At 37.4% G+C, this 26426-nt stretch overlaps 3 protein-coding genes across 10 annotated transcripts in view; 2 read left to right on the top strand and 1 right to left on the bottom strand.

Annotated features, from left to right (window-relative positions):
• Positions 1–2514: 2514 nt before the first annotated feature.
• Positions 2515–9703, top strand: acta2 (actin alpha 2, smooth muscle). The gene is made up of 9 exons (XM_081393279.1): positions 2515–2677; positions 3972–4143; positions 4534–4662; positions 5179–5289; positions 6856–6940; positions 7031–7192; positions 7990–8181; positions 8272–8453; positions 8651–9703. Exons 2-9 carry the CDS (start codon positions 4015–4017, stop codon positions 8792–8794), a joined length of 1134 nt encoding a protein of 377 aa, XP_081249405.1. The 5' UTR covers positions 2515–2677; positions 3972–4014; the 3' UTR covers positions 8795–9703.
• A 486-nt stretch (positions 9704–10189) lies between these two features.
• On the bottom strand, positions 10190–21717 carry stambpl1 (STAM binding protein-like 1). 5 transcript variants are annotated; one of them, XM_081393266.1, is made up of 12 exons: positions 21261–21554; positions 20182–20222; positions 19270–19376; positions 18114–18331; positions 17835–17910; positions 16799–16894; positions 16375–16684; positions 15127–15251; positions 13970–14107; positions 12667–12779; positions 11597–11696; positions 10190–11467 (listed from the first exon to the last, which is right to left on the bottom strand). In XM_081393266.1, exons 3-12 carry the CDS (start codon positions 19297–19299, stop codon positions 11411–11413), a joined length of 1263 nt encoding a protein of 420 aa, XP_081249392.1. In that variant the 5' UTR covers positions 19300–19376; positions 20182–20222; positions 21261–21554; the 3' UTR covers positions 10190–11410. The 5 variants fall into 5 exon arrangements, 3 of the variants coding, with proteins under 3 accessions (XP_081249392.1, XP_081249390.1, XP_081249391.1); XR_014032130.1 differs by having other exon boundaries at positions 10739–11467; positions 12667–13584; positions 21261–21691; XM_081393264.1 differs by lacking the exon at positions 20182–20222 and having other exon boundaries at positions 21261–21717.
• The window catches only part of ankrd22 (ankyrin repeat domain 22), a 5732-nt gene continuing 640 nt past the window's right edge, over positions 21335–26426 (top strand). The window contains exons 1-6 of one of the 4 annotated variants that reach the window (XM_081393275.1): positions 21335–21524; positions 22008–22079; positions 25083–25274; positions 25489–25596; positions 25858–25935; positions 26065–26163. In XM_081393275.1, the coding sequence (XP_081249401.1) occupies positions 22008–22079; positions 25083–25274; positions 25489–25596; positions 25858–25935; positions 26065–26163 (549 nt within the window). In that variant the 5' untranslated portion in view covers positions 21335–21524. Of the gene's footprint in view, positions 21525–22007; positions 22080–23875; positions 24620–25082; positions 25275–25488; positions 25597–25857; positions 25936–26064; positions 26164–26426 lie in introns of those variants that run through there. The other 3 variants (XM_081393277.1, XM_081393278.1, XM_081393276.1) reach the window with 3 other exon arrangements.

Raw genomic sequence — 26426 nt, 5'->3', positions numbered from 1 at the left:
CTTGAAATACTGGTTCATTTTGTGTTGACAAGGTGTGGTTGGCTCACCGATTAAGGGGAAAAAAGACATTTCAAAAGCAGTTAGGAAAGTTGGCCCAGTGCACATTGTAAATGCGATATACAATGCATAGACAGATATTATAATTAGTCAGACAATGTTGGTAAAATTGTATGACGCAATTGTATTGTAGAAAAAAATATGTGTAAGATTATGTGCCGGCCAATGTTACTGCATTAAAATACTGTCCCTGATGAGTCATACTGTACTTCCAGAATACGAGGCGTTGGGATGGGAGACTGAAGTACATCTAAACATGGCAATGAAGCTGCTATAGGCACATAAAGTGTATCTACAGATTTCATTCTAGGTTGAGCAAACAATTCTCTTCTTCTGGCCTTTCCCCCATCCGTGGGGTCTTCTCCCATACACGCAAGGACAGAGACATTTGTATACAACATGCACTGTATTTCTCTGAAACAGACAGTGTTTTGTGTGATTTCCCAGACCACACCTTCAGAGGGGTCATTTCTTGCCTTACATGCCTCTGAGCGCAGTGGACTGCCAAGACTCTTCTTATTTACAGAACAGTTCCTTTTTTGGTGCGACAAGGCTGCGCTCACTCCTGAAGGGGAAGGGAAACGCGAGCTCTTGCCTTGAATGAGGAGAGCTGAGCAGAAAATGGCCTAAAATGAGACAGACACATTCTGCAAGTTTGTTTACTTGAGAATAATCCCGGACAAAATGGAATGTATCCGAAAAGAAAAAAATAGGGGCTAACCGTGCCTAAGGTGAACTGGTGTAACTAGTTGCGTGTGTGTTGCATCACAGGCTTCCCTTTCTCTAAACTATTGTTGTGATTGTGTGTTCCATGCATCTGTGTGAATTTTTTGCATTTATCTCTGCCACATTGTCTGACTGTTGGTTAATCAGATTGAGCATTCCATGACATTTTTCCATTGTAGGCTTGAGCCAGTATATCACATGATCCAAGGACAGATAGAAACTCTGAAATTAACTACATGAAACTGCGGTTGTAATTAGTGTCTTTGAACTGAAACTCCTTTGAATCCCTAATAATATATTACTTAATGGGTGTATTTTTAGCATTTCAGTCATCAACAGGCAAGGCAACCGGTTGGATGATTATGCAAGATTTAATTCTCCATAATTCAGCATAGATTTAGAATGTCTTTGTTGTTATACTTCCTTATATGACTGACTGCATCTTGTTTTGTTTTTTTCCCTTTCTTACAACCTTAAATTTGGCTTCAGTGTTAGTCAAGCAAATTGTTCCAAACAGGTCGTCTCAGGCGGAAAATTCTGCAGCTTTAATTGTCCTGCAGATAAAAACGACACACCATGAATAAAACTTCATAAAATTATTCCCTGTTATGTCTTGACATAAGGTTCTAGATATTTGTTTAGCAAAAATGTAAGATTTCCACTGGAAAATTTGGCCACTGAATGTAACACTTTAATTTACTGCATTCAGTTTACTGTCCATGATGTTTTCAAAATGTGTTATTATCTTTCACAGAATCAGATCTCTTTAGAAGACCTTATCACAGCTGAAACTTGTCAGTTGATGCTACACCTGAAATTCCTACTTTTTTTTTTTTTTTTTTAATCTAACAGTTCTAGTCTTACATAGTGTTTTAAACATATTTTAGTTGCCCAAAATGCCTATAGCCTACAGTATACCATTTTGAAAGTTTGGGATCAGTTAAGAATTGTTTTCTTTTAATACCTTTATTCAGAGAGGATGCACTAAATTGATCAAAAGTGACAGTAAAGACACTTCAAGCTAATGCTGTACTTGAGCATCAAATCAAAACAGAATGATTTTCGGAGGATCATTTTACACAGAAGACTGGAGTGCTGCTGAAAATTCTGATTTTCAATCACACAGATAAATTACACTTTAAAATACTAAAATAGAAAACAGTTCTTTTAAATTGTAATACTATTTCACAATATCAGAACAAGAATGAGTTTTATTGCCAAGTTTGCTTAAGCTTCCAGTGCACAGGCAGAATGACAGCGACAAAACACAGATGATAAAAATAAAATAAAGAATATATATATATATATATATATTATGAGCATGATGAGCATGAGGCCTCTTTCACAAACAATATAATATCTTACTGATCCCAAACTTTTGTCCATATGTGTACAAATAGGTTGCAGGTTACCAGTTCTCTAGTTGATATATACATAAATACATAGTAGTTTGAACTTTTCCACTCCCAGGTACTTTCAGTGTGTGATCTAACTCTGTAATGATGTGATCCAAATTAATTGTGCTGTTCTTTCTCTGTCTCAGGTGTGGACCTTGATGTGTGTCCTAGTAGTAGGGCAGGGCCCAGCTCTGTTTATGTTCCTGCATGGTGAGGTCCCCAAAATTTCGGAGGAGAAAAAACAAAAAGGGCCATTGGAATGCCCTGAGTGATGAGGCAGGAGGGCTGCCGCCCGGATTGGAGTGTTTTCTCCCAGTCATCCCTATAAGGCTTTAGTGGAGTGAGGCTACCGATCTGAGTGCAGCCCAGGCTCCTTGTTTGGGATGTGGGAGGGTGCGGTGAGCAGGGATGGGAACTACATAAGTACACCACAAGCCAGTGAGTAGCACACCATCACCAAGTGGCTAAATCCCCTCCCCCGGCCCAGCACTGTCAGGGTAAGTGTCATTTACCTCACCTCACACCACTCGCATCCTCGCTCTCTCGATCTCCTTCTCCATCTGTCTACCCGATTTTGTACTTTGCAAGACTCAGATAATGTTTTATGGAGTGCTTTAACTTGAAATTTGCTGTCTATATCTAATTGTATAGAGAAATGGTTTCTGCACAGGTGTAAGCTGCTTTCAAGATGTGTTGGTTATATTGGTTGGTGTTTTGTGAGAAAAAATTAATCTTCATTATTGTGTAATGTTTTTACACTGATGATAAATCAAGTGTTTCTAAAGATTAGCTTCCTTAAAGTATAGATACATTTTCCTTTTACAGAACGATTTCACCTACACTCAAATTATATTTTCTAAAAGCATTTATGTTTTAGAACTATTACATATCTACATGTCTGAGGTGGCATCTTTAGTGTCTGTAATGTGATTTCATGATGATGCTAAATGTTAAAGGCTCTGATGGTGCGTGTGTGTTGTTAAATTAAGGTGAACACTTAGAAAATCTGGACGCTGTGGAAGCCCATTTGATTTGTGAGGTTTATGACTAAATATGGTTCTTCTGGACCACTGACCCATCCCCTCTTTTTTTCACCCACTCTCTTTTTTCATAAAATATTGTAGAGAGGCAGAGGCAAAGGGAGGGAGAGTCCAAAGACAGACATGCTTCTCCATCATTTCCAAATTAGGAAATTTTCCCATAGTGCACTCAGTAAGGGCTGCAGGACGGATGTTTAGAAAGTGTGTGTGTGTGTGTGTGTGTGTGTGTGTGTGTGTGTGCATTTTCTCCAAATTATTAATGCATTTTTGTTTATAATTTCTTGCATTACATCAGAGTTAGCGATACAAAATGTTGCCAAAGCAAAGTTTAAAGCAACATTTTAAACAAATTATGTTCCCTTTATGCTTAACAGGAAAAAACAGGTGAGTATGAATTAGTTTATGAATGAACTTGCCAGGTACACCTTACATTCTTTGTAGTATTCCTCTTCATGGTTCAAAAGGGTGTGGTGAAAACTTTATTGTTAAGCACGTATGGTTATTTCCCATGTAAATGAGCACATACCATTGACTTTTAATGTTTTTATATTAAGCTAATTATAATGAATATATAAACTATCCCTACATCTTAAAGAAAACTGGCATTTTTTTGTACATCATTTTTTCATTTTATTTCATTTATGAATCATTTTTCCAATTGGGAGCCCAAAATGGGATTTACAAGTCCAAAAGGGGATTTAAAACTGTTTAAAAGTATGTATATAACATTGATGATGACACTTTCTTGCAGTGATTGTCTCCTGTTGGAGTAAGGAAGGAAATCTGAGCTGAAAATGTGTGACGACGAAGAAAGTACTGCCCTTGTGTGCGACAATGGATCAGGACTGTGTAAGGCAGGCTTCGCCGGGGATGACGCTCCCAGAGCGGTGTTCCCCTCCATAGTGGGTCGTCCCAGACACCAGGTGAGCGTCCCTCAACACAACACTAGGGGCCGATAAGTACTGCAGCCTACATCAATGAGTACATTTGACACAACAACAACATAAAATGCTTTGATTGAGCTTGTATTTGAGGTTAGCAAAGTGCACTTGCAATCCAAGTATATTTAAATTATAATGTACATTTTGCTTACATAACCTTTCAAAAGTTTCTGTTATGCCCTGCGCCTCTTACTTATTATTCTTGATCTGATTCCAAATGTTTTAGGGAAAGTTGGACTACATCCCAGATTGTCTGCATTCAAGTATAGAAGAGATTAAGATAGAATTAACTAGAACTCACTCTTACTTTTTGGGGCTGTTCATTGTGTACGACTTGTGTTCGTGCCTTGACCGGTTTTACTTTTTCCTCAGGGTGTGATGGTGGGAATGGGGCAGAAAGATAGTTACGTTGGTGATGAGGCTCAAAGCAAAAGGGGAATCCTGACCCTAAAGTACCCTATTGAGCACGGCATCATTACAAACTGGGACGACATGGAAAAAGTAAGCAGATCCTATCAAACAAGCCAACAGATAACAAACCAAGTCTAAACAGTCTACTAAAAATATCTCTCCTTCAGCAAACATGGCTTATCATAAGGCTTGAATTTATGTTCTGCAATCTTTCCATAATTCTGTTGTACATTTCAATATAATGGCACTCAAGGTCTGAGATTTCATCAGAAACACCTGCATCACCACTAGTCTCAACACATACATTCTCGGGACCTAAGCACTTTTCCGAAAAACTCAAACGATTCCTGCTTATGACTCACTCTTTGAGATATCCCTTGCACATTTCACGCAACATGGTGTCATCATCAAACACATGCATACAACAGATGCTAATCTATCTCTGGTCTACTCAATCTGTTGTTTAAAGTGTGAGAAACAGCGTTCACATTCCACACTTGAGCCCAAAGTGATTCATATGCCCATCTATCATCCTTAACTTGATCCACATCCACATTTGATGTGACAGCGGTTTGCTCGTTAATGTCTGTTGTTTATGTTTAACAGATCTGGCATCACTCTTTCTACAACGAACTCCGTGTGGCTCCAGAGGAGCACCCCACTCTGCTGACAGAAGCCCCCCTCAATCCCAAAGCCAACAGGGAGAAGATGACCCAGGTTAGGGCTTAACTGAAAGAGAAAGCTGATTGTGTAAGATCTGTAAGATATACAAGTATAAAAAACCGGACAAGCATTTGCTCTGACGTCTCCATTAAGCCCTTAGGGTATTGAGATGTTTATCAGATACACCTACATTAGTTTCACCAGACAAACAGTGATTTCACTCAACACCCGCAGCATTTAGCGTGCAGTATGTCAAAGCAAAAGGCCTTGTGTCTGTGACAAAACAAGTGCACATACAAATAAACTGTTGAGTTGTTTAATTGTGACACAAGTTTGTAAGTAAAATCGTTTTTTTTTTTTTTTGCTCTACATAAATTACACACTGTCAAACCTCAAAATTGAATGTTGAAGCTGCTGTGTGTGTGTGCTTTATATGTAGGCATAGAAATGATCATTTAACTGCTATGACTGTCAGTAGTAGAAAAAAATCACACAATGGCTTTAAATGAATGTTTGAGGTATGCAAGGTATGTGTAACTTATGTTGTAGGCTATAACATAATATGAAAGTCAAGTCACGTTAACCACAGACCTTATTTTAATTTTGAATAAAAAATTTGCTATTCTAAAAACCCTTAGGAAATTCCCAAACTACTCAAAAATGCTAATTCCAGTTCCATCCATCTCTCAATTTGGTTCCAAGTACATTATAATGTCCGTTCTGCTTACATAACCTTTCAAAAGTGTGGGGTCGGTAAGATTTTTTATGGTTTTTGAAAGAAAACTCTCTTATGCTCACCAAAGCTGCTTTTTATAAAAATAAATAAAAAAAAAACAGTAAAATGAATATTATGTGAATATTATTACAGTTTAAAATAACTGTTTTCTGTAAAAGTAAATGAATTCCTGTTATTGCAAAGCTGAATTTTCAGTATCATTACACCAGTCTTCAGTGTCAGTTGATCCTTCAGAAATTGTTCTAATATGCTGATTTAGTGCTCAAGAATCATTTCTAATTATTACTCATTTTGAAAACAGATGATTTTTTTTTTCAGGATTCTTTTATTATTATACAGTTCAAAAGAACAACAGTTTTTTATTACATTATACATGCCTTATACCTTTTTTGATAAATTTAATGTGTTCATGCATGGTTTTGTTTCTTGTTATATTGATTTTTTTTCGTTGTAAAATAAATTTCTTAAAAAAAAAAAAAAAAAAATACGGACCCATAATGAATTAGCAGAGAGCAGTTAGTTATAATGTGTTTCAGATTGCTTCAAATTGCAACTTGTCAGGTTTTCACTGTTCATTTAAAGGATTGGCTCATAAGAGTGAGTTTTTTAGGGAATTTTTGATTCACTAAAAACAACCAGCTAATCAGATAATACTGATCAGGTTGTATGTTTCTTCAGCCAGAGATGACAGTTCTATAGAAATATGCATTGATGCAGCTTACACAGAATGACTTATCTTAAAATCAATCTTGATGATTGATTTTAAGAATCGATCTGTTGGGATTGTCAAAAAGAAGATTTGGGTAATCAGAAAATCTCTATTTTTACCTAGCCTTTCAGTAAATCTGAAAGCACTTGGTTGATTGTTGGTTCTCACTTTGCAGATCATGTTCGAGACCTTCAATGTTCCAGCCATGTATGTAGCTATCCAAGCGGTGCTGTCCCTCTATGCTTCAGGGCGTACAACAGGTCAGTTCACCTGTCAAACAGGTCACAGCACATCTTTGACTTAAAATGCTGCGAGGGTGCATTACCAAATGCTTTCTGTTTCTTGACCAGGCATTGTCCTTGACTCTGGTGATGGTGTCACCCATAATGTGCCCATTTACGAGGGCTACGCTCTTCCACATGCCATTATGCGTTTGGATTTGGCCGGCCGTGATCTTACTGACTACCTCATGAAGATCCTAACCGAAAGAGGCTACTCATTCGTCACAACTGGTGGGCCTGGACATATACAGTACCAGTATAATGATATGAAACATCATACTATAATATATACTGTCATGAAACTCTTGATGGCACAGGCTGATATCTTTAACTCAATCTGCTTGCAATCATACCATTCTCTAAAGGGCACAGCTGATTAGTTCCTGCTGTATCAGTAGCCAGTGAGCTTGCTGCTCAACCTTCAAATACTGGTCAGCATTTTCGGTAGCATTTACAGTGCGCTTTCAGAAACCCTCCACCTTCCCCAGCTCCACCTGTATAGATCTGCTACGGGTAATTCATGTATGCTATATTGTACAGCAGCAGCAGCATAGCAGATCTATTCTCTCAATACCAAACATATCAACATTGTCATACCCATTACCAAGTCAAGTTAAGTCACCTTTATTTATATAGCAGCGCTTTTTACAATACAGATTGTTTCAAAGTAGCTTTACAGTAATAACAGGAAAATAATGCAACAAAGTTTGTTTCTGCTGTACAGCAGATAATAGTGTTATAGTCCAGCCTCAGTTCAGTGATGGATAATTTTTGTTGTAAAAAAGTTATTAATTTAGTTAATTTATATATATTGCCGCTCTGAAAAACAGTGATGTCATCATCCAGCTCAGATCAGTTCTCATATAATGATGTCAATGCAGGCAGATCAGTAATATTGTTGAATATTAAGTGTCCCCAACTAAGCAAGCCAAAAGCCAAGGCAACAATGGCAAGGAACCAAAACTCCATCAGGTGAGAAAAAAAAACATTATCATGCCAATCACGCCAAAATCATCTGCCTTCTATAGCTGAAAGAGAAATTGTCCGTGACATCAAGGAGAAGTTGTGCTATGTCGCGCTGGACTTTGAGAATGAGATGGCCACCGCAGCCTCTTCCTCCTCCCTGGAGAAGAGCTATGAGCTTCCCGATGGACAGGTCATCACTATTGGCAATGAGAGGTTCCGCTGCCCTGAGACGCTCTTCCAGCCATCCTTCATCGGTGAGGTTTTCTTCCCATCTCTTTTCAAACGATGAATTCAGAGCACTTTGATACACAGGCTTAAATGCATTGATTTGCACTTTGTGTTAGGAATGGAATCAGCTGGCATTCATGAAACCACTTACAACAGCATCATGAAATGCGACATTGACATCCGTAAGGACCTGTACGCTAACAACGTGCTGTCCGGAGGTACCACCATGTACCCTGGTATAGCAGACAGAATGCAGAAGGAGATCACTGCTTTGGCCCCCAGCACCATGAAGATCAAGGTCTCAGGCTGATAAGGAATATCTGATTAAAATATATATTTTTTTCTAATTAATCAGTTTCTCTTTGAGCCAGGGTTATCATAAAACTAAAGCCACAATGTTACTTTAAAATAAACGCTAACTGAATGAAAAATATATAAATTTTTTTTTTTTTTTTCAGAAAATACTGACACTGATTCTACCTTGTATGTACACAGATCATCGCCCCACCTGAACGCAAGTATTCAGTATGGATTGGCGGCTCTATCCTGGCCTCTCTCTCCACCTTCCAGCAGATGTGGATAAGCAAGCAGGAGTACGACGAGGCCGGACCATCCATTGTGCATCGCAAGTGCTTCTAAACGCCACCTTCAACCCCTTCCTGGTCCCCTAATTCTGCTATTGCTTCATAGCCTGTAAACTGTGAACGTACTTCCCTGTTTTGTCTTTGCACTGCCCACATCTGTTTGAATGTTTTGAATTAATTATGTTAAGTCATGACGATATAGTGTTGTTTTCAATGGGTTCAAAAGCTTGAATGTGCTGCCAATATGAAGGATTTGGGAGATTCTTTGGGGTGACGAGACTCCAGAGATGAGGAGAGGGCATGGAGGAACAGGGCTCATTCTCCCTTTTGTGTTAAAACGCTACGAGGTAACACAACTGCATGTCAGCTTTCAGGCAGTCTGTATGGACATCATATCTCCATGAAGGAATAAAGCTCTGCAATAATAAATTGTATTTCACCTCTTTTGTTTCTGCACCAAAAAAACAACTCAGGCTTAATGTTTACACAAATAAAAATGAAAAACCTTATCTAAATTATATTCGTTAAATGAATCATTTTAATAAGTGGAAATATTTCTCTACACTGTCATTCACTGTAAATGATTTATAATTACTGTACACACAGGGCTCCTACAGTCATGTAGAACCTGGAACCTTTAAAACGGTTGGTTTCAAGCCTGAAAAACTCATTTGAAATCTTTTTTCCTAGTTCATCTCTGTAGCGACTGAGACAGATCAGACACAATTATTTGTTATATTTAACAAATAATCCATTATATCCCTTATCCAGCAAGCAAACAAAGGGCTAGAGATAACAGCAACTAACACAAGCAGAACCAGGTGTACAGGACACATAAAGACAGTTTACGACGCAAAAGAATTTCTAAAAAGGTTTGACTCAGTTAACTCTTGTTGAAAATGATCTTTAAACCCTTTTAATCCAATATATAACCACTTGAGAAATAAACGTATCCAATTATCCCATCTCATGATTTGGCCCATGTATTAATTCAAACTAGTTATTATTAATGTTTCAGAATTGCATACCATGGTTAATTCAAATCACATGTGTAGCATGTTTGGTATCTATGAACTCCATTTTTTGCTCCCTATTTGTTCATTTATATTACATTTTGCTAACTCTGTGACACATTAGTATTATAAGAATCTTGAAGGTTTTTCTCCAAAACACAAACGGCCTGCTAGATTTAATTTGTTTTAATTTAATTAGCAATGTTAAAGAAAAGTAAACTGTTTGACCAGGAAAATAAAAGATCAAAAATCAAATGCACATTAGGTTCAAAAGAGAAAGGATATGTTGAAGCATGTGTGAGCAATCTTTTACCGGTGATGAATCCAGGCAAATGATTGCTCCACACTTAACACATCATTTTGCTTGGGAAAATGATGATGATGACGTGTTTCACTTCTGTCTAAATCTTTTACAGATTAAAAAAGTCATGTCATTTCATAGCAGAGATTTTTTCCCCCCATTTTATTAACAAATGAGGAGCGGAAAGAAAGGGTGCATGTACAAACACATAAGGCTCCTTGTATTGTCCTGTGCACAAAGCCACTGGCACACAGCCACACACTGGAGAAACAATCTAATGCCACACTGTACCAGAAATACATGATATACTTTCAGAACTGCATGGATAAGATCATAACTTGTCATCATACATAAAATTTCATCATCCGCTGATGACAATAAAAAAATTATTCTCAAACCATAAAAGTAGTAGTGGTGACAAAAATCAGGCAGTTAAAATGTGGGAATGGTACCCTGAGATTAGTGCAGTCAAGGCCCTTAGGTATTTGCTTATTCTGTAATGGGAGCTTTGGTGTGGGCTAAGAGATCCCAATCTTGTTTATGCTTTTCAAACGTCACATCACTTTTAATCAGATCCACACTGTGAAAAAAACTTGGAAAATAAAACAGTCAGCTCACTGGCCAACTTGATATTGCGTCACTGGGCTGAAGTTGGAAAATACTTTTTTTTTTTTTCTTTTTTTTTGCCTGAAATGGTCTCTGAACTGAAAGCTTGAATTGAAGTATGTGTTGCATTATTATAAGGTAGATTTACTGCCTTACAAAGCATAATTATTAACCATTCGATCACTAAAAATGATACAATATGTAGTAAGGCCAAAAAATGACTCTCGTAGCAATTCATTATCTTTTTGTACTAGAAAATTCAGTTAGTTTTAAAAAGAAATATCACTTAATTCATGTATATTGTGTTACAGTGAGAACTGCAAGTGATACCAATGAATATCAAAGGCAAATCACACACGTGCGCACACACAACATCCTTTTAAAAATTCCTGAAAACAATTCACATTGTAGCAGCCTCATAGTATGCCTTGATAAATGACGCCACCTTGAGGACAAAGAACCAAAACAGCAGTCAGATCATATTACACAGTACAATCTGACCACAATATTTTTGAAAACACCTGGCCACAAACAAAAAGCGCATGATGATCTAAAAAAAACACAAAACACCATTGGAACATCTCAGTAGCTTCACTAAACCTGCTCACAGCAAACTGTGCAGCTGAGGGATTCTGTTTCACAGTACCTTTTTGTAAAATAAATAAATACAAAAAAGCCTTCAAGTAAAGAAAGATATAAATAGATATTTTCAATGGTTTGCTGATAGTGAAGTATTTCCCCTCTTCATCTGTCACCTGAGATCCAGAACTGTCGTTTTCGAGTCTTTCACCACAATGTGCTTGCAAATCTGCAAATAGAAAAGGCCATTTTTCACTTCTCTAATGGCGTTTCACTTTTGATGTCAACACTCACACCAGAAGGTATAACAGTACAGATGCTGATTTTCATATTCACAGTTGAAATAAATGGTTCTTACAGTGAACAGAGGGGGGTCTTTAGAGTGGGGGTGAAAACCTTTCAATCTGCATCCGGCCACTTCTCCCATTCCAGCACTGGTCAATCGGAACACTCCCGTGCTGAAGCAGAAAAATTACAATCTCAATGGTGTGTGTGTGTGTGTGCGCGTGTGCGTGTGTATGTATGCATGCATGCATGTATGGACTCCAATAAAATAAGCGAATTAATTATTCATATTTATTAAAATAATATCAAAATTAATATTTAAATAAATGAGACAGACAGATAGACAGAAAGATAGATAGTTGATGTACCTCTTAAAGGGAAGCATTTATTTCCATCAAGAGGTGCATCACTTTTTATTTCCTACATGGTTGCTTAAGAAATGAAAAGCTACAGTACACACTCCATTAATTTGTGTTTGAAAAACGGTTAACAAACATATACTGTAACATGCTAGAAACATAATAATCACTGCAATAATGATCCAATCATAGACTTTTAAGCATTTGCCTATTTGTATTCAAAAAGCAAATTGTTTTGGCTGGGCAGTATAAAATGTACATATATGTGCATAACTTTTTTAATATATATAAAAATACACATAATAATAATAATAATAATTATTATTATTTTTTTTTAATAAATAATATTTTGTAGTATGCATATGTACAGTATATCCATCCATCCATCCATCCATCCATCCATCCATCCATCCATCCATCCATCCATCCCATTTCTTCATTACATTACAGCAATCTGGACATTAAAAATGTTACTGCATCCAATGTTACTGCAGAAGACAAAATTTAAAATATATTTGCATGGTGTAGTTCAATCATTGTCAAACGGGAGACATTCATTGAATTTATTTGCCTTGAATAAATGTTGGTCTTTAACGACAAGTGTACTGAAATGATTCATGGAGGTTTAAATGTATCACTTTTCAAACAATCAAAAATCTATTGTTAAAAAACACATTAATTGGCATTGATTTGCAGTAGAGCTTTATAGGCTGTGGATGGAAAAAGCCTTGAGGTTGTGTGAACACAATGCAGGGTGTGGGAGTTTTGTGAGTGTTATACTCACTCATTATGTTTAGGTGCGCAAACAATGGCGATGGCCTCAGGTAGCATGAGCTGATAAGAGCTGTGTGTGTGTAGATCCACGCTGGAGAGGAAGGCCGTCTGTGTCGGGTGTGTCTGGGAGTTAAAAATATATTCATATTAACACCATTTAGTATTATTCTCCTTATTCTCATGCAGCCATATATTAATTCACCATGCAAAATGAACAGCAGGTGACTTGGAGACTATGGGCCAGATTTACTAAACAGGGCAAATTAGCGTGAAACTGCAATCCCATAATAGCAGAGATGGAAGTGCAAAATTCTGCGGGTGATCTACTGATAATGCGCAAATTAAAGGTACACAATGTAACTTTTGTACTTAAAATTAACGATTTAAATAATGAGTCAATACATCAATCCTTCCAAAACGTGTTTTTATCTTAACCATGATTAACTATTGTAAGCCTACATGTGTTTATATTTAAGACCAGGCTGGATGATTTTCTCTGGGAATTGCGTACATCTATCACTCGCCCGTGTGTGCCTCGCCATATCCGTAAATAGAGAAAAGTTGCTCCGTCTACTTTGACATGCGTATGGTGTGGGAGTTGCATAGCTTAGTTGTCACACGAACAAGAAAGGTTGACACGGAGCACGCTAAATCTCAAACCTCCAGGGAATCACCAGTTAAAAAAAAAAAAGAAAGTCTGTTAGAAAAAAGAGATTTGTAATTCGCCCTCATTCCCATAGTACCCAATTTAAACGTCTTGCGGCTTAAAATGCACATGGCTTCATTGCCGTCACTGTTGCCACCTATCCCAGAAACCAGTCATTTTCGAGCCATTGAGAGTTAAATCTGCACTTCCCATTTTGCTCGAATTTGCCCGCTCTCTTCTCCCAAGCGACTCACCCTCTCCGACTCTCTGGTGAAGCGCGCACTGTGACGTACGTAAAAAAAGACGCAAACATCAAGGTGCAAACTTCGTACTACCAAAGACAGCCTAAAAAGCATTTAGCTCTATAATGTTTTATTAGAAATGACCAGGCCCATACAAAATCTGCAGATTTTTTTCCCATTTTGATGAGAGAAATCTGTAGAATTGGATTAAACAAACAAACAAAACCAAAAAAAAGTTTTAGAGTAGATTATTCTCTTATTGCTATAATAAAATCACCCAAAATATATTACGTGTGAATGATGGCTACTCAAATTCTGTGGAAATCTTGTGGCACTTTCTGCAGGCTCAGATTCTGTGTGGGTCTGACAGCAAGATTTTCACCTGCATGACAATAAGTGAGAGCCAAAAAAAGAGACACACTCACATGGATCCAGCCCAGGGTCAGGAGGTTATGATGGTCCTGGAAACTGAACAGCTCTTCCACGTTCTCCATGTCACAGTAGTCAGGACCGGCGGACTGCTTGGGGACGATCACATGGGTCAACACAAACTCATTGTGCGTCTGCGGGACAACAAAACACAGATTTCAGTTTGTCTATTAATACACTGCATATCAGGCCGACACAGCATCCCACAATTATACCATGTGTCCTCTGACAAGTCAAGTTACCTTCATATATATATAGTGCTTTTTACAATACAGATTGAATCAAAGCAGCTTCACAGTGATAACATGAAAATAATACAACAAAGTTTGTTTCTAGAAGAAAATTGCATCATCGTCCACCTTAAGTAAGGCAGATCAATAATATTGTTGAATATTAAATGTCCCCAACTAAGCAAGCCAAAAGCCAAGGCAACAGTGGTAAGGAACCAAAACTCCATCAGGTGACAGAATGGAGAAAAAAACCTTGGGAGAACCCAGGCTCAGTCGGGGACCAGTTCTCCTCTGGCCAATGAGCGAACAGTGTATGATTACGATCCAGGCAGCATTACAGGTCAGAAGTCAGATTGGATCAGAACATTCAGAATATTATACAGTTCCATCTGGACGGAAGTCGGAGTCATCACGCCGGTATGGAGACGAGTTTATTGAGGATACAAGTTAACAAGTTGAATGAGGTGAACAATTCATTCTCTATGGGACCTGAGCAGCAGGTTCACATAGAAGATTTTTGGATTGACAGAAAGGTGAAAAACAAGAGATAAGAGTGTAAAAAGAGGATAAACTTGAGACAAATTAGTGTCGAAGCCAGTCACTGAAGTATATACAGTAGATGGATTGCAGGTGGTTGGTAAATAAGAAACTGAAACACTGTAAAGCCCATGAATAGTGAGACTATTGCATGTGTGGTGAAAGTACCTGTATGAGGAAGTCCAAGTTTCACAGTGAATGAGAAAGACTCTATATAAAGAATGTTCACAATTGACTATTAACAGTCATCAAATCATATACACGCTCACTTCCAGGGAAGGATCATCATGATTCTGGAAATTCAGTTTAAATACAGCCTTAGTCACTGATGGAACAAAAGAATCTCACACCTACAGAGAGGAGGTTTGCATCAGCTGAGGCCTTACCAGTTTTCCACAGAGAACGCCACATGTCTCAATTCCTCTCGCCGTGTTGCTGTCAGCCAGCAAAAGGAACCTGTAAGTCAGGTCTCGTGGGATTAAAACCCGCCTCAGGCCTTCCACACGCTGACCTAGAAACACACAGGAACAAACTCAGTCTACACAAGTGTTTGATCATGTTCAGTGAGATAGCCAAAATAAAATTTGTATCATACTGAAGGGGTTTATTTTGCATTAATGACTGTCTGATTGTACATTATCATGTTTTTTGATGAATGAATACAGTTTCAAATTTTGGGGTCAGTAAGTTCTTATTTTTAATAGTTTTATTAAGCAAGGATGCAAACAACGGATCAAAAGTGTCAGAAAAAGATATTTATACAAAATAAATGCAGTTTTTTTCAACTTTCTATATACACATTTAAATATTATGTATACATTTAAAAAGGTTGTGGTCTTGGAGATCACAGTTTTCCCAAAAATATTAAGCACTCAATATTAAGTTTTGAAGGATCATGTGACATGGAAGAGTGAAGTATGGCTTGGCTTCTCACAAGAATAAATGAAGGCAGCTTTTATTTACATTAAGTGCAAATAGCAATAGTTTCTATTTAAAACTATGTAAAAATAGCATTATTTTCTTAGTGATATGCGATTTACACTAAGTGAAAATAGAGATAGAGCAGTATTTTCTTTGCAACAAGAGTAAATAGTAGTTAGATACTTTTTGCACCTCAGTATTTTAATACATTATAAAACAGTATGCAATAATAACATATTGAGTGTAGCCGCCCTAAATGATTATATTTATTAAATAAATGCCACCTTATTAGGACAATAAAAGCCCTCCCTACACCTACCCGATAAACACTTTATTATTAAATAACCGTTAGGCACTTAATTCCAATTGTCACATATTTTCTTCATATTTATTGAAAATAAATGCCTTTCCAATCTGATATGTGATGGGAAAAGGGAGCAGAACGAGTTCGGCAAAGGCGGAAAGGCGGATGATAATTTCAAACTCACGTCAAAATTATCATGCAAAATCATGCTGACCACAAACAGTAGTGCAAATAAATGAACACTAATTATTTGATTATATGAGAACATAAACAGAGCAGTGGTCAAATATGCAGTTTAACAGACAATCCATAATAAAAATAATAAAAAAAATACCACAACTGACTAAAGAGAGCAGTGTAATAAATCACAAAATGAATAAGCAAATAGGAGCTAAATGAGGGCACTCACTCTGTACAGCTGCTAAGGTGGCTGCTGGTTTGGGGATGGGGGCCGCTGGTTTGTTACGATTGGGGTCAAGGCGTACATGGTTTCTCGGGGTCTGGGATAAGCAGGACCCGTCGGTTTGTTCAGGCACTTTGGGGACAGCCTCATCCCTGCGACTGGCCATCTCCTGTCTACGCAGCTGGTCCTCGAAGAAGCGAAACTGTTCGGACTCGATTTGCATCTTCCTGAGCTGTGCCACACGTTGCCGTTCCTCCTCCATCAAAGACATCTTCTGCAGCCGTTCACCACACGTGTCGACAGCCATGGCTTGAGTCTGCACAAATATTCGCAAACACATTATGACTGATATTCACGATAACGAAGTGAATCTGAAATTTGATTAACAGGCGTTTAATCAGCAGTGATAAAATTGCTCAGTCTAATGTACCTGACTCTTCAGATATTCACTGTGTTCTTTGCTGTATTTCTCATGGAGAAGTCTCTTCAATTGGTCCTTTCGTGGAAAAGCTACCTCCTGTAATTTCTGAACATAATGAACAGATAATGGGACAAACATTAGGGGTTGTGTTACAGACAGCGAGTACCAGATCAATATGTGCCAGCTTAAGCTTTCAGGGACATAATGATTTTTCTAAAGCTGGGAATAGAGACACAAACTACTCATCTTTTTTTGTATTTAAGGACCATCACGAAACATTAAGATCATTAGGTTAAAGACACCGTGTAATGAAAATGTTTGTGGCTATTAGTCACTGTCTGCTACAACTGAAGCTATTTATATGCTAGTGGACAAAACAACTCTTTTGTAGATATTTAGCTAAATTTAGACCATTTTTCTCCAAACCAAAACATTGATAACTCATGTTGCACTAAATATTTTGGTTCAATAAAAACCTCAATAACCTTCAATAAAAGCCTTTTTAGCAATACCACTTGCAAAAGACTAGCAATAGCAAGTAGCTTATCATGGTTAATGGTTTTGACGTAAACATCAGGGTATTGAAATGTAGGTATTGGATATCTAGGTATTGGAACCTAGAAATGTCCCATCTTTTAACGTCCCTTTTCAATAGGAAGACAACTGTTCGTCAAGCCATTTCATGGAGTATTTAAATATCCTAGTGAACTGATAAATGAACATGAGGTCCATCAGGCACAAAACAACAGAGACAAAATGCATTTAAACATCCATAAAATAATAAAACATACTTAATCAGAAATGTGTCTTTTAAACAATGTTTGAAACATCAGCTGACAAGGAACAACCTTTTGACTGAAGTCATTTTCATGTCAGCATGTTGAAATGAAAGCAGAACATGTGCCTACAGAAGGCAAACCCACCATGTGAGCAGCTGGGAGCCTGACAAGGCCAAGGTAATTGAGCATGATGCTAATCAGATTTACAGTGGGCTGAGCGCCACAGGGCTCCATCAGTTCCTGTGAGTAACATGCCAAGGGCTTACCTTCATTATCACTTGCTTCTCAGGGACGTTGCACTGCTGATAGTCCCTGTGACTGGGGAGTTTCTCAACAAATAAACTGCACAGGAGTGAAATAGGAAAATAGAGCTGAGGATTGATGGCCGTGAATTACACAATGCATATTATGGCAGAAGATGTAAGGAAAAATTAAATTAAAGACAAAAAACAAAACAAAAAGGCTGTGACCCTACATCGGACAATCGATTTGGAAAATTAATTGATGGAAATTAAATCAAATAAATTCATTAAATAAAAACATACGTGATGAACTTATTGTAGAGGACAAAGGCATTCTCCAGACTGCCCTCCTCTAGATAAACAGCTGCCATACGCTCCATCTCCACACCAGAGCGAAAGTAGCGTCTCGGGGCGATGTCTTCATTTATTTCAATGTTATAGCCCATTTTACTAAGGGCCCGTACACGCTCCACTGCCGGCAGAGTGACGTCAGTGTGATCCGGCTCGGCCGCTAACTTCTTCTGCAAACGGAGAGGACAACAAAAACCATAATAACACAGAGCAGTGGCATACCACAAGTCTTGAGGAACCCTCTGCAAACCATGAGACCATGGTGACGTAATGGACAAGCGTTTTTTTTGTTTTGTTTTGTTTTTTTATCAGCTACGAAATACTATTGCTGATGGAGGCATATAGTGATGTTTTTTTGGACAATTTAGCCCTCTAATTTCAATACTTTTTAGGATTATTTTGTGTCCTACTCATCTTTTTAGATTTAGACATTTAGAAAGTGTTAATCTGGTGAGCCACTTTATAGCTCGGTCAAGTAAAATTGCTCTAGATAGACAAACTGAACCAGCATCTGTCCCAGTACGCCAGCGACACAGGGAATTTGGTCCCAAAGACATCACAGGCCTCCGACTCACACAACATAAGCTCTGTTCATCACCCAGCTAGTGCGAACCGGAACACACGGCAGCACCCACGCGGAGTTCGCTTCCAACTCCCAAACTAGTGACTAAACAGAGCCTCTGTTTTAGGGTCACTGGAAAGAGTGGGCGTCTAATCAACATGCAGCAGGACACCAATGGACACCAATAAGGGCCTGCCAAGCTGTTAGACTTGCTGGATATGACAGCTTGCTTGACTTTTGAACAGTATGCAGTACGCACACAAAAATCTGTGAATGCTGGTGGACAGCCAAATTAAAAGTTTCTGGGGATTCTGGGTGGCCAGAATAAGACTATTTTGATCACGCATTCACGAAGAGGGGAAGCGAAGTGTGAAGGGGGCTACATCCGTTCTTCCCTCTCGCCCACTCCAGGATGGAGGGATCTGAATGACGGAGCAGCTGCAATGGGAATACTAATGGGAGTGAGTCAGAGGAAGCCATTCTGTCCCTGCGACCCACCTCCGAGTGATATCCCCACCACCCTCCTCCTCCCTCAACGCCACTCACCAGTGTGCTGAAACTGAAGCCCTGGTCCATGGTGAGTTTACGACGTTGCTTTGCAGGCTTCGATCCTCCCTATGCATCCATCTGTCATCTCCCAAGAGGATTCCAAGCTGAGGAGCAAGAAACATCATATCTGGCATCACAGCAGTGCTATTAAGAGGCCACTGGGTCGATACCGCCCGAGTCTTTTTGTTTTCAGTTACTCAACACTGGATTTGGCTACAATTCCATGCCTTAGAATTCCTAGTTTATTCTTCCTAATCTATTAACACGGTTAACGTGCCCTGTGCATTTCCATGGGGATTATCGAATATAATTCAGCGTCCTGGTCCAAATAACATGGTTATTCGTTCCAGAATCTGTGCTACAGTTGCTATGACAGCTTGTTACCATGCAGCAAAATATGGTGACTCATGGATATCTTCAGCTGTGAAAAAAAAAAAATCCTTGGTGTGCTTTTTCACTTAGCACGAAAGATAGGTAGATTGGACAGATTCTCTCTCCAATACACTTTGAAAGCTGAGAGTGCAGTCACAGTGCCATCCTTTTGCAAATTAACAAATGGAAAAGGTATCACCACCACAGAAGAAAATATTGATGCACTGTTGCACAGATGCACTGTTAAAATTAGAGTGCAGGAGATGTGACAGATTTAACACTGAGCAATCTCTCTTAATCAGAGCCTTTGTATAATGTACATTTGCATCTGATTAGCTAGATCATATACAAAGTGTTTAATATTCAACATTTTTTTAACTTATTAAAGAGCAATTTCACATTTGCTCATCAAATAAAGCAAATGATTCAGTATTCCATAATGAGTCAGCAATTGTCTGGATTCTCATGTCTTTAACAACAATACTAGGGATTTTAAAGGGATTGTTCACCTAAAAAAAAAAAAAAATCATCACTTACTCATCCTCAAGTTGTTCCAAACCTGTATGAGTTTCTTTCTTCTGTAAAACACAAAATAAGATATTTTGAAGAATGTTGGCAATCAAACAGTTGACGGAAGCTATTGACTTCCATAGTAGGAAAAAGAAAATACTATGGAAGTCAACGGCATTTTTTTTTTTAATATCTTCTTTTGTGTTCAACAGAAGACAGAAAGTCATACAGGTTTGGAACAACATGAGGGTGAGTAAATGATGACAACATTTTCATTTTTGGGTGAACTATCCCTTTGAGATAAGATTTAGGATTTTAAGAATAAAAAAACAAATGCCAAAAATACCAAAAGATGTCTAAAAAAATAATGGTATGTGCTATATGGACTGACATAATAGCCCTTTAAAATGCTAATTTATCATAGTGTTCTGTGGAAGTCTAAATAGAGATTCTAAGGTTAAAACACAAGCATGTTCAAGGAGGGATGAGCAGTTCTTCAACATATTTTAAGAGCCAAGTAAATTAAAACCACATGTCTACATCTGCAAACATGTTTGTATTAAAATACAATTACTATGACTGCGTCTCACATCAACACAAAATTTGACTATAAACATAACTATTTGTGTTCTAGGTTTGTCTAGCTATTAGCTGATATGAATAAGTTAGGCTGTTATTGTTTATTTGTTATTAGATACACCATTTACACAGTGAGAACTGTATGTAAAATATTACACTAACATAACTTTATTTTAGAACTTTATTACTTTCTAATGTCATCTAAATCACGACTTGCCTTTAACTAAGTAACTTCTGCTTTTCTCCATCACTAAAAAGTTATGACAAAAATGCATTTTATATGATCAACATCTAATGTGCTCAAACCTGAAGCTCCTCCAAGACAAAATCAATAATGTTAAGATGACAAAACAATCGAACAGCATTATATATAATCAAGCATATACAAATGACACTGATTTTTCCCACCTGACAATATTGCAAATGCAATTTAATTTAATTTAAACACAAAACAGTAATAATCATATAGGTCTAATTTAGTATCACCAAAAAAATAAATGTATAACTACATACAATAAAATCCTCACCTGCAGGTGAATGGCTGTTGTGATCCCATGCTCCACATTCCTATAATCGTCACATGTGGCACATGCTAGAATCCAGCGCGAAAACAGGCAACTCGCGTAAATAAAAGAGCAGGTTTTTATTATTGTCTAAAACTCTCGGCCTTTTGCCTTTGTGCCTCATGAAAGCTTTGTTCTTTTTGGCATATACGCGCAGGACTAAAATGGCTGATTGCTGTCTTTCTGAGCGAATAACCCTTCGATGTCAGATGGTTCGCCCGGAGCTCTGTGAGTGTGTGTGTGTGTGTGTGTGTGTGTGTGTGAGAGAGAGAGAGAGAGTTAGATAAATGCCGCTGAAGCAGCTGTGCTGTGAATGGCTGTGTTTCAAAACCTCACGAGCCGCCCATCTAGACATCATCCGGATTCTCTATGATTCTCTATTCTCAGATACTTCTGATGCTCATTGTCCAAAACGATATCTAGTTCACTTTGAGAAGCAACCATTGTGACAGCTAGGGGGTGGGGATGACTGGACAAATGTATAATCGATGCATATCACGACATTTACAAGCTGACAGATACCATTAGACATTTTATTCAAGCATATGGCGCGATTATGGAGTCCAAGATCATTCATTTACATTCTAAAGAGAGTGTAGCCTAATGATGGGACACGCTCTTCTTGGATGGTTTACGTATTTTGTCAAATGTTACGCTACAAAAAAAAAAAAAAAAAAGACATTAAGGGTTGTTTGTATTTTTATCCACCAGATGGGGCACAACTCCTCCAAATCGCCAAATTGCATCTGCGCAGGAGGTCTACTGGTCGATGGATTAAACAAAGTAGGCTAAATCTCATTATATATAATAAACATTAGCTATAGGCCTACTTCTATCAAAGCCCGTTTCTGCAGCAGTTGAGTAAAAAAAAAAAAAAACGATTATGTAAATCCTAAATAAACGTGTCATGACAATAGGCCTATTATATGACCTTGTTTTTTTTGTAAAGTTTCTTATAAAAATGGGTAGATGCGGGTTTCTTTGAGATTTTCTTTAGGACTATCTATCTATCTATCTATCTATCTATCTATCTATCTATCTATCTATCTATCTATCTATCTATCTATCTATCTATCTATCTATCTATCTATCTATCTATCTATCTATCTATCTATCTATCTATCTAATATGTGTGAATCATAATGAAACAGATCTCATATACAATAACATCAGCCTGTGAATTCTAAAGGGATATGTCAGAATGAAATAAGTTCTTTGACAAGTGTCTTTTGCCCTCCAACCTTAAGAGAACATATGCTAATATTATTTATAGTATGCCTAATATTAAAATGTTATTTAGATTTTTTTTTTATTATTGTGATAGTTGAATATATAAGTTAACTTTCTCATAAATTTACCAAAGGCAAAGGGATCTGAATAAAATGTTATCCTAAAATCTATAATCAGATTCCTTTGATAAATTGTGGTTTGCCAAGAAATTGGAAACTAGGCTATAAATGCATTATGAGTAGGCTAAAAACTGCGAATTTGTACACTGCATTTTACAGTTTTTCTCAATTGCTCAAAATCCTTAGTTCAACTCTCCAAAGAATTTTTGTCAATGAACAAATCATTGCCATCAGAATGACAAGTCCTTGTGTCATTGTTCAAGATAGTCAAAAGGCTTAGTCATATTGTCAATATAACAGTGTACTCTGTCAGTATTTTCAGGTGAAAACTATGGCTTCAATTTTGATGAAAACAATTGAAAATGCAAAAGACTACACTTGTATGGCATATATAAATTTTAACGGTACAAATTTACACATTACTCTATTGATTGCAAGAGACTACAGGATTCAGTCACACATTATAATGTAAAATCCAAGTGGACTAGCTACTATATAGTCTACTAATATAACATTACAGTATAGTGAACATGTCTGATTACCTGTTCTAAACATCTGAATGACTGAGGACACGGTTGTTCTCCCAACATTCAACTGTACCTTTCGACCCGCCTCATAAGGTCATGATTGAGAACATTATTTCCCGCCCCTTTTCATCAAAAACATGTCTACAATCTTGGCCTTTTCTACCTCATTTTGCCTCTGTGCCTTTCACCACACATTTTTACTCTTCTTCTTCCCGGATGTTGGCCCTGTTTTTTTCCCCTTGTTCTTCCATTGGCAGAATTTGTAACACTGTGTTGTGCTCTCTTTAAATGCTTGTCAAACGAAGCTTCATGAGATGCACATCTGAGCTCTTTTAGTGAACTGGTGCGTCATTGGTTGATCTGCTTTACATTTCCCTTCATTAGTAAAATTCTAAATTATCCTCTGCAATTCATCAATTCAGGACACATTTACAATTTCTTTTTAGAAAATAGGCTATACTTGACGCATTTGAAACATGTCTATTTAAACATTTTGCATTTAGCCTATGACTTATGCAAGGAACTAGATGTTTTGAGGGGTATCATGTTTAACACTGAACTAGTATAATATATTTTGATCAACATGACATAAGCAATCGATAATATAGGAAACAACAGACAATTGTAGGCCACATAATTAATTGCATGGATGTATTAAAGCATTTGCAATTTGTTCAAAAGAACGAGAAATTGTTTTGATGATGTGCACAGGTGACTAATGATGTGGAGGTTGAACAAGTAGACCAAGTTTTGAGAATTTCAGATGTGATATGAGAAATGCACCAAAACGACCGAGAAAAACTCGTTTTTTTGAGTGAAATGACAAGGCCATTTATTTATTTTCTTTGCTTAGCCTACATTTAAACCAGGAAACCGTTTTATTATATAACCGTTTCATTACAAAACTATCCAGTCAGTCAGTCAGTCTATTCTGGATGTTGTTGAGAGGAAGTGATTGTACCAACAAGAACGGAATGAATCCACCGCTACACCTCCATACCTGAACGACACGGATTGCGTTATTGCGTATGCCGGTATGCGTCATCGTTAGCTAAATGACCACACCCTTATCTGGACTTGAAGCGCTGTTTAACAGTTCCCACAGGTAGAAAGCAAGTTAGCAAAGGGCTGTTAGTTTTATAACCTCGGAGTCAAAAGGATTTACAAGTTCGTTTCCCTTTAGTGGCAGAGGAAACCAAATGGGGATCTTGTACTCAGAGGTGAGTAGCCTAACGTGGACTACTTTACCAGCTCTTTGAAACATGTCTTGATCTTCATGTCTTTAGAAATTAAATGGCTTGGCTCATGCAACTGATGATTATGATAATTGACTGGCCGTGTTATGATAAATTAAGGCGATTTAATATCTAACAACTTAATGAGTTTTGTTCTTCATACCTCAATTCCGTGTCACTGTCAACGTGATGTTTTTCTACTGAGTAAAAATGTAATTATACTTATCATCTTTTCTTAATTTTTTAAGAGGTTTCCATGTTGAAATCAGTGTCAACTTCTGTTGGCATTTTTATTAGTGTTGCATTACCATCTACATCTCCTTTACACCTTAAAAGACTTAAAATACAGTAATTTACTTAAGCATGAAAAGGAAAGTACAATACTGCTCTTGGAGCTTTATGTTCAGTGTTTATGTAAATAAAAATGTAGCATTTGTTATTTAATCTGTCATTTTGTGTTTGGAAAGGGTGTGTTTATGTGTTGAGAAGTTATTTGTCACCAGACCTGTTTTGCTCTCTAACCATTATCTGATATCAAGTCATGGTTCTAACTAACTTCACATGCACATGTGAATATTCTTTAGTCATCTTACATTTATTAAAGTACTAGATATGAGATAATTAATATTTTCATGTACATTTTCGTAATCATTTTGTGCTGCTTCCTTTCCACAGCCCATGTGTCAGGCAGCTTATGATGATGACGTCCACAAGTTGCATGAACTAATCTCGGCTGATGCCAGAAATGTGAATGTTCAAGATAAAGGAACGGGAGACACGCCGATTATAGCCGCCTGTAGAAGGGGAAACCTCAGGAGTGTCAAATACCTTCTAGACTACAATGCAAATGTGTCCATTAGAAATAAGGTATTGCATTAGTCAGAAGACAAGAAAAGAGTTCTGTTTGTACCTCGACTATCATAATGCTACAGCTGTTTGTTATGAAGGAGTCCTGTGTGCACTTGATTCACTTTAATAATTTTCTTAGACTCGCCCTGTGGTACAATTTAGTGATGATTGTTTGTGTGGTCAGCTTGCTTGTTTTGCTTAAAAAAAAAAAGTGATTATTTTTTTCTTTTAGAAAGAAAGGACCTGTTTGCACTATGCTACGAGGAGAACATTCTCCTTCCTGGATTACCTGATGATTGCCATTTTAATGCCTATCTTGTTAATTGGTTATCTGATAATGGTAAGTTATTCCTCAGTCATAGTATTTCTAGAAGAGACTAATTACTGTCTGAAAAGAAGAGAATTGTTGTAGTAGCAAAAATCTTAGCATGCAGAGTGAGATCAAGAATGTCCTTGAGATTCATGTATGGGGTTAGGAAATATTTTGTGGAGTTTTATGGTGTTCTTGCCCATCACATATGCAATCTGACTTTAAATGTGATTGTCCTAAATGTGTGTCATTATAACATATTAAAGCATTGCACCTGTTCTCTCTCAAAAGGAAGAGAAGCAAAGAAAAAATCTGAAATTGATGGAGTTTCTTTTGGCCACTAAGGTGGATGTTAATGCTGTAGACTACGTAAGTATAACCATTTTCATTTTTCTTTTTCAGGCCAGTGTTAATTGAGAAATCGGGCAATTTGTCTAGACATAATCCTGCCAAGAAGGATGTTCATTGTATAATCTGTGTATCTTTGCATCTTTTAAGAAGGGGAACACTGGACTTCACTATGCGTGCGAAAGAAAAAGTCAAAGGATCGTTCCATTGTTATTGCAGAAAAATGCAGATGTTTCTATACAGAACAAAGTAAGTTAATTAGTTTTGCATGTTATTTCAGCATGAACAGTCTTAGAGGATTTAGTAATCATTTGTCTTGATATTACAGTAACTTTTTGTTTTAATTTGCTGGAACTGTAAATTAATAATATAGTGACAGGTGACATAGTGGTTTGGAACTGTATTTAGCAGCAAAACCATTCCCTAAAACAGTTTAGTGTCGAAAACTTGGTAAATGAGTGATAAATGTTACCAGACGGAACTATTAAAGCATTCTTGACAATAAATTTGCT

Source organism: Scardinius erythrophthalmus (assembly GCF_964197995.2).
Source record: "Scardinius erythrophthalmus genome assembly, chromosome: 18".
NCBI lineage: Eukaryota > Metazoa > Chordata > Actinopteri > Cypriniformes > Leuciscidae > Scardinius > Scardinius erythrophthalmus.
The sequence above is the reverse complement of the archived record's forward strand: the minus strand, read 5'-3'. Positions and strand labels throughout refer to the sequence as shown.

Excerpts from the sequence above, each read along its gene's own strand:
- acta2 (XM_081393279.1), top strand. The coding sequence starts at position 4,015 with ATGTGTGACGACGAAGAAAGTACTGCCCTTGTGTGCGACAATGGATCA. Across the intron at positions 4,144-4,533 it reads TGGGTCGTCCCAGACACCAG|GGTGTGATGGTGGGAATGGG; the intron begins GTGAGCGTCCCT and ends CTTTTTCCTCAG. Across the intron at positions 7,193-7,989 it reads CTACTCATTCGTCACAACTG|CTGAAAGAGAAATTGTCCGT; the intron begins GTGGGCCTGGAC and ends TGCCTTCTATAG.
- stambpl1 (XM_081393264.1), bottom strand. The coding sequence starts at position 19,299 with ATGGACCAGGGCTTCAGTTTCAGCACACTG. Across the intron at positions 17,911-18,113 it reads CTCTACAATAAGTTCATCAC|TTTATTTGTTGAGAAACTCC; the intron begins GTATGTTTTTAT and ends ACTCCTGTGCAG. Across the intron at positions 11,468-11,596 it reads AAGACCCCCCTCTGTTCACT|ATTTGCAAGCACATTGTGGT; the intron begins GTAAGAACCATT and ends TTCTATTTGCAG.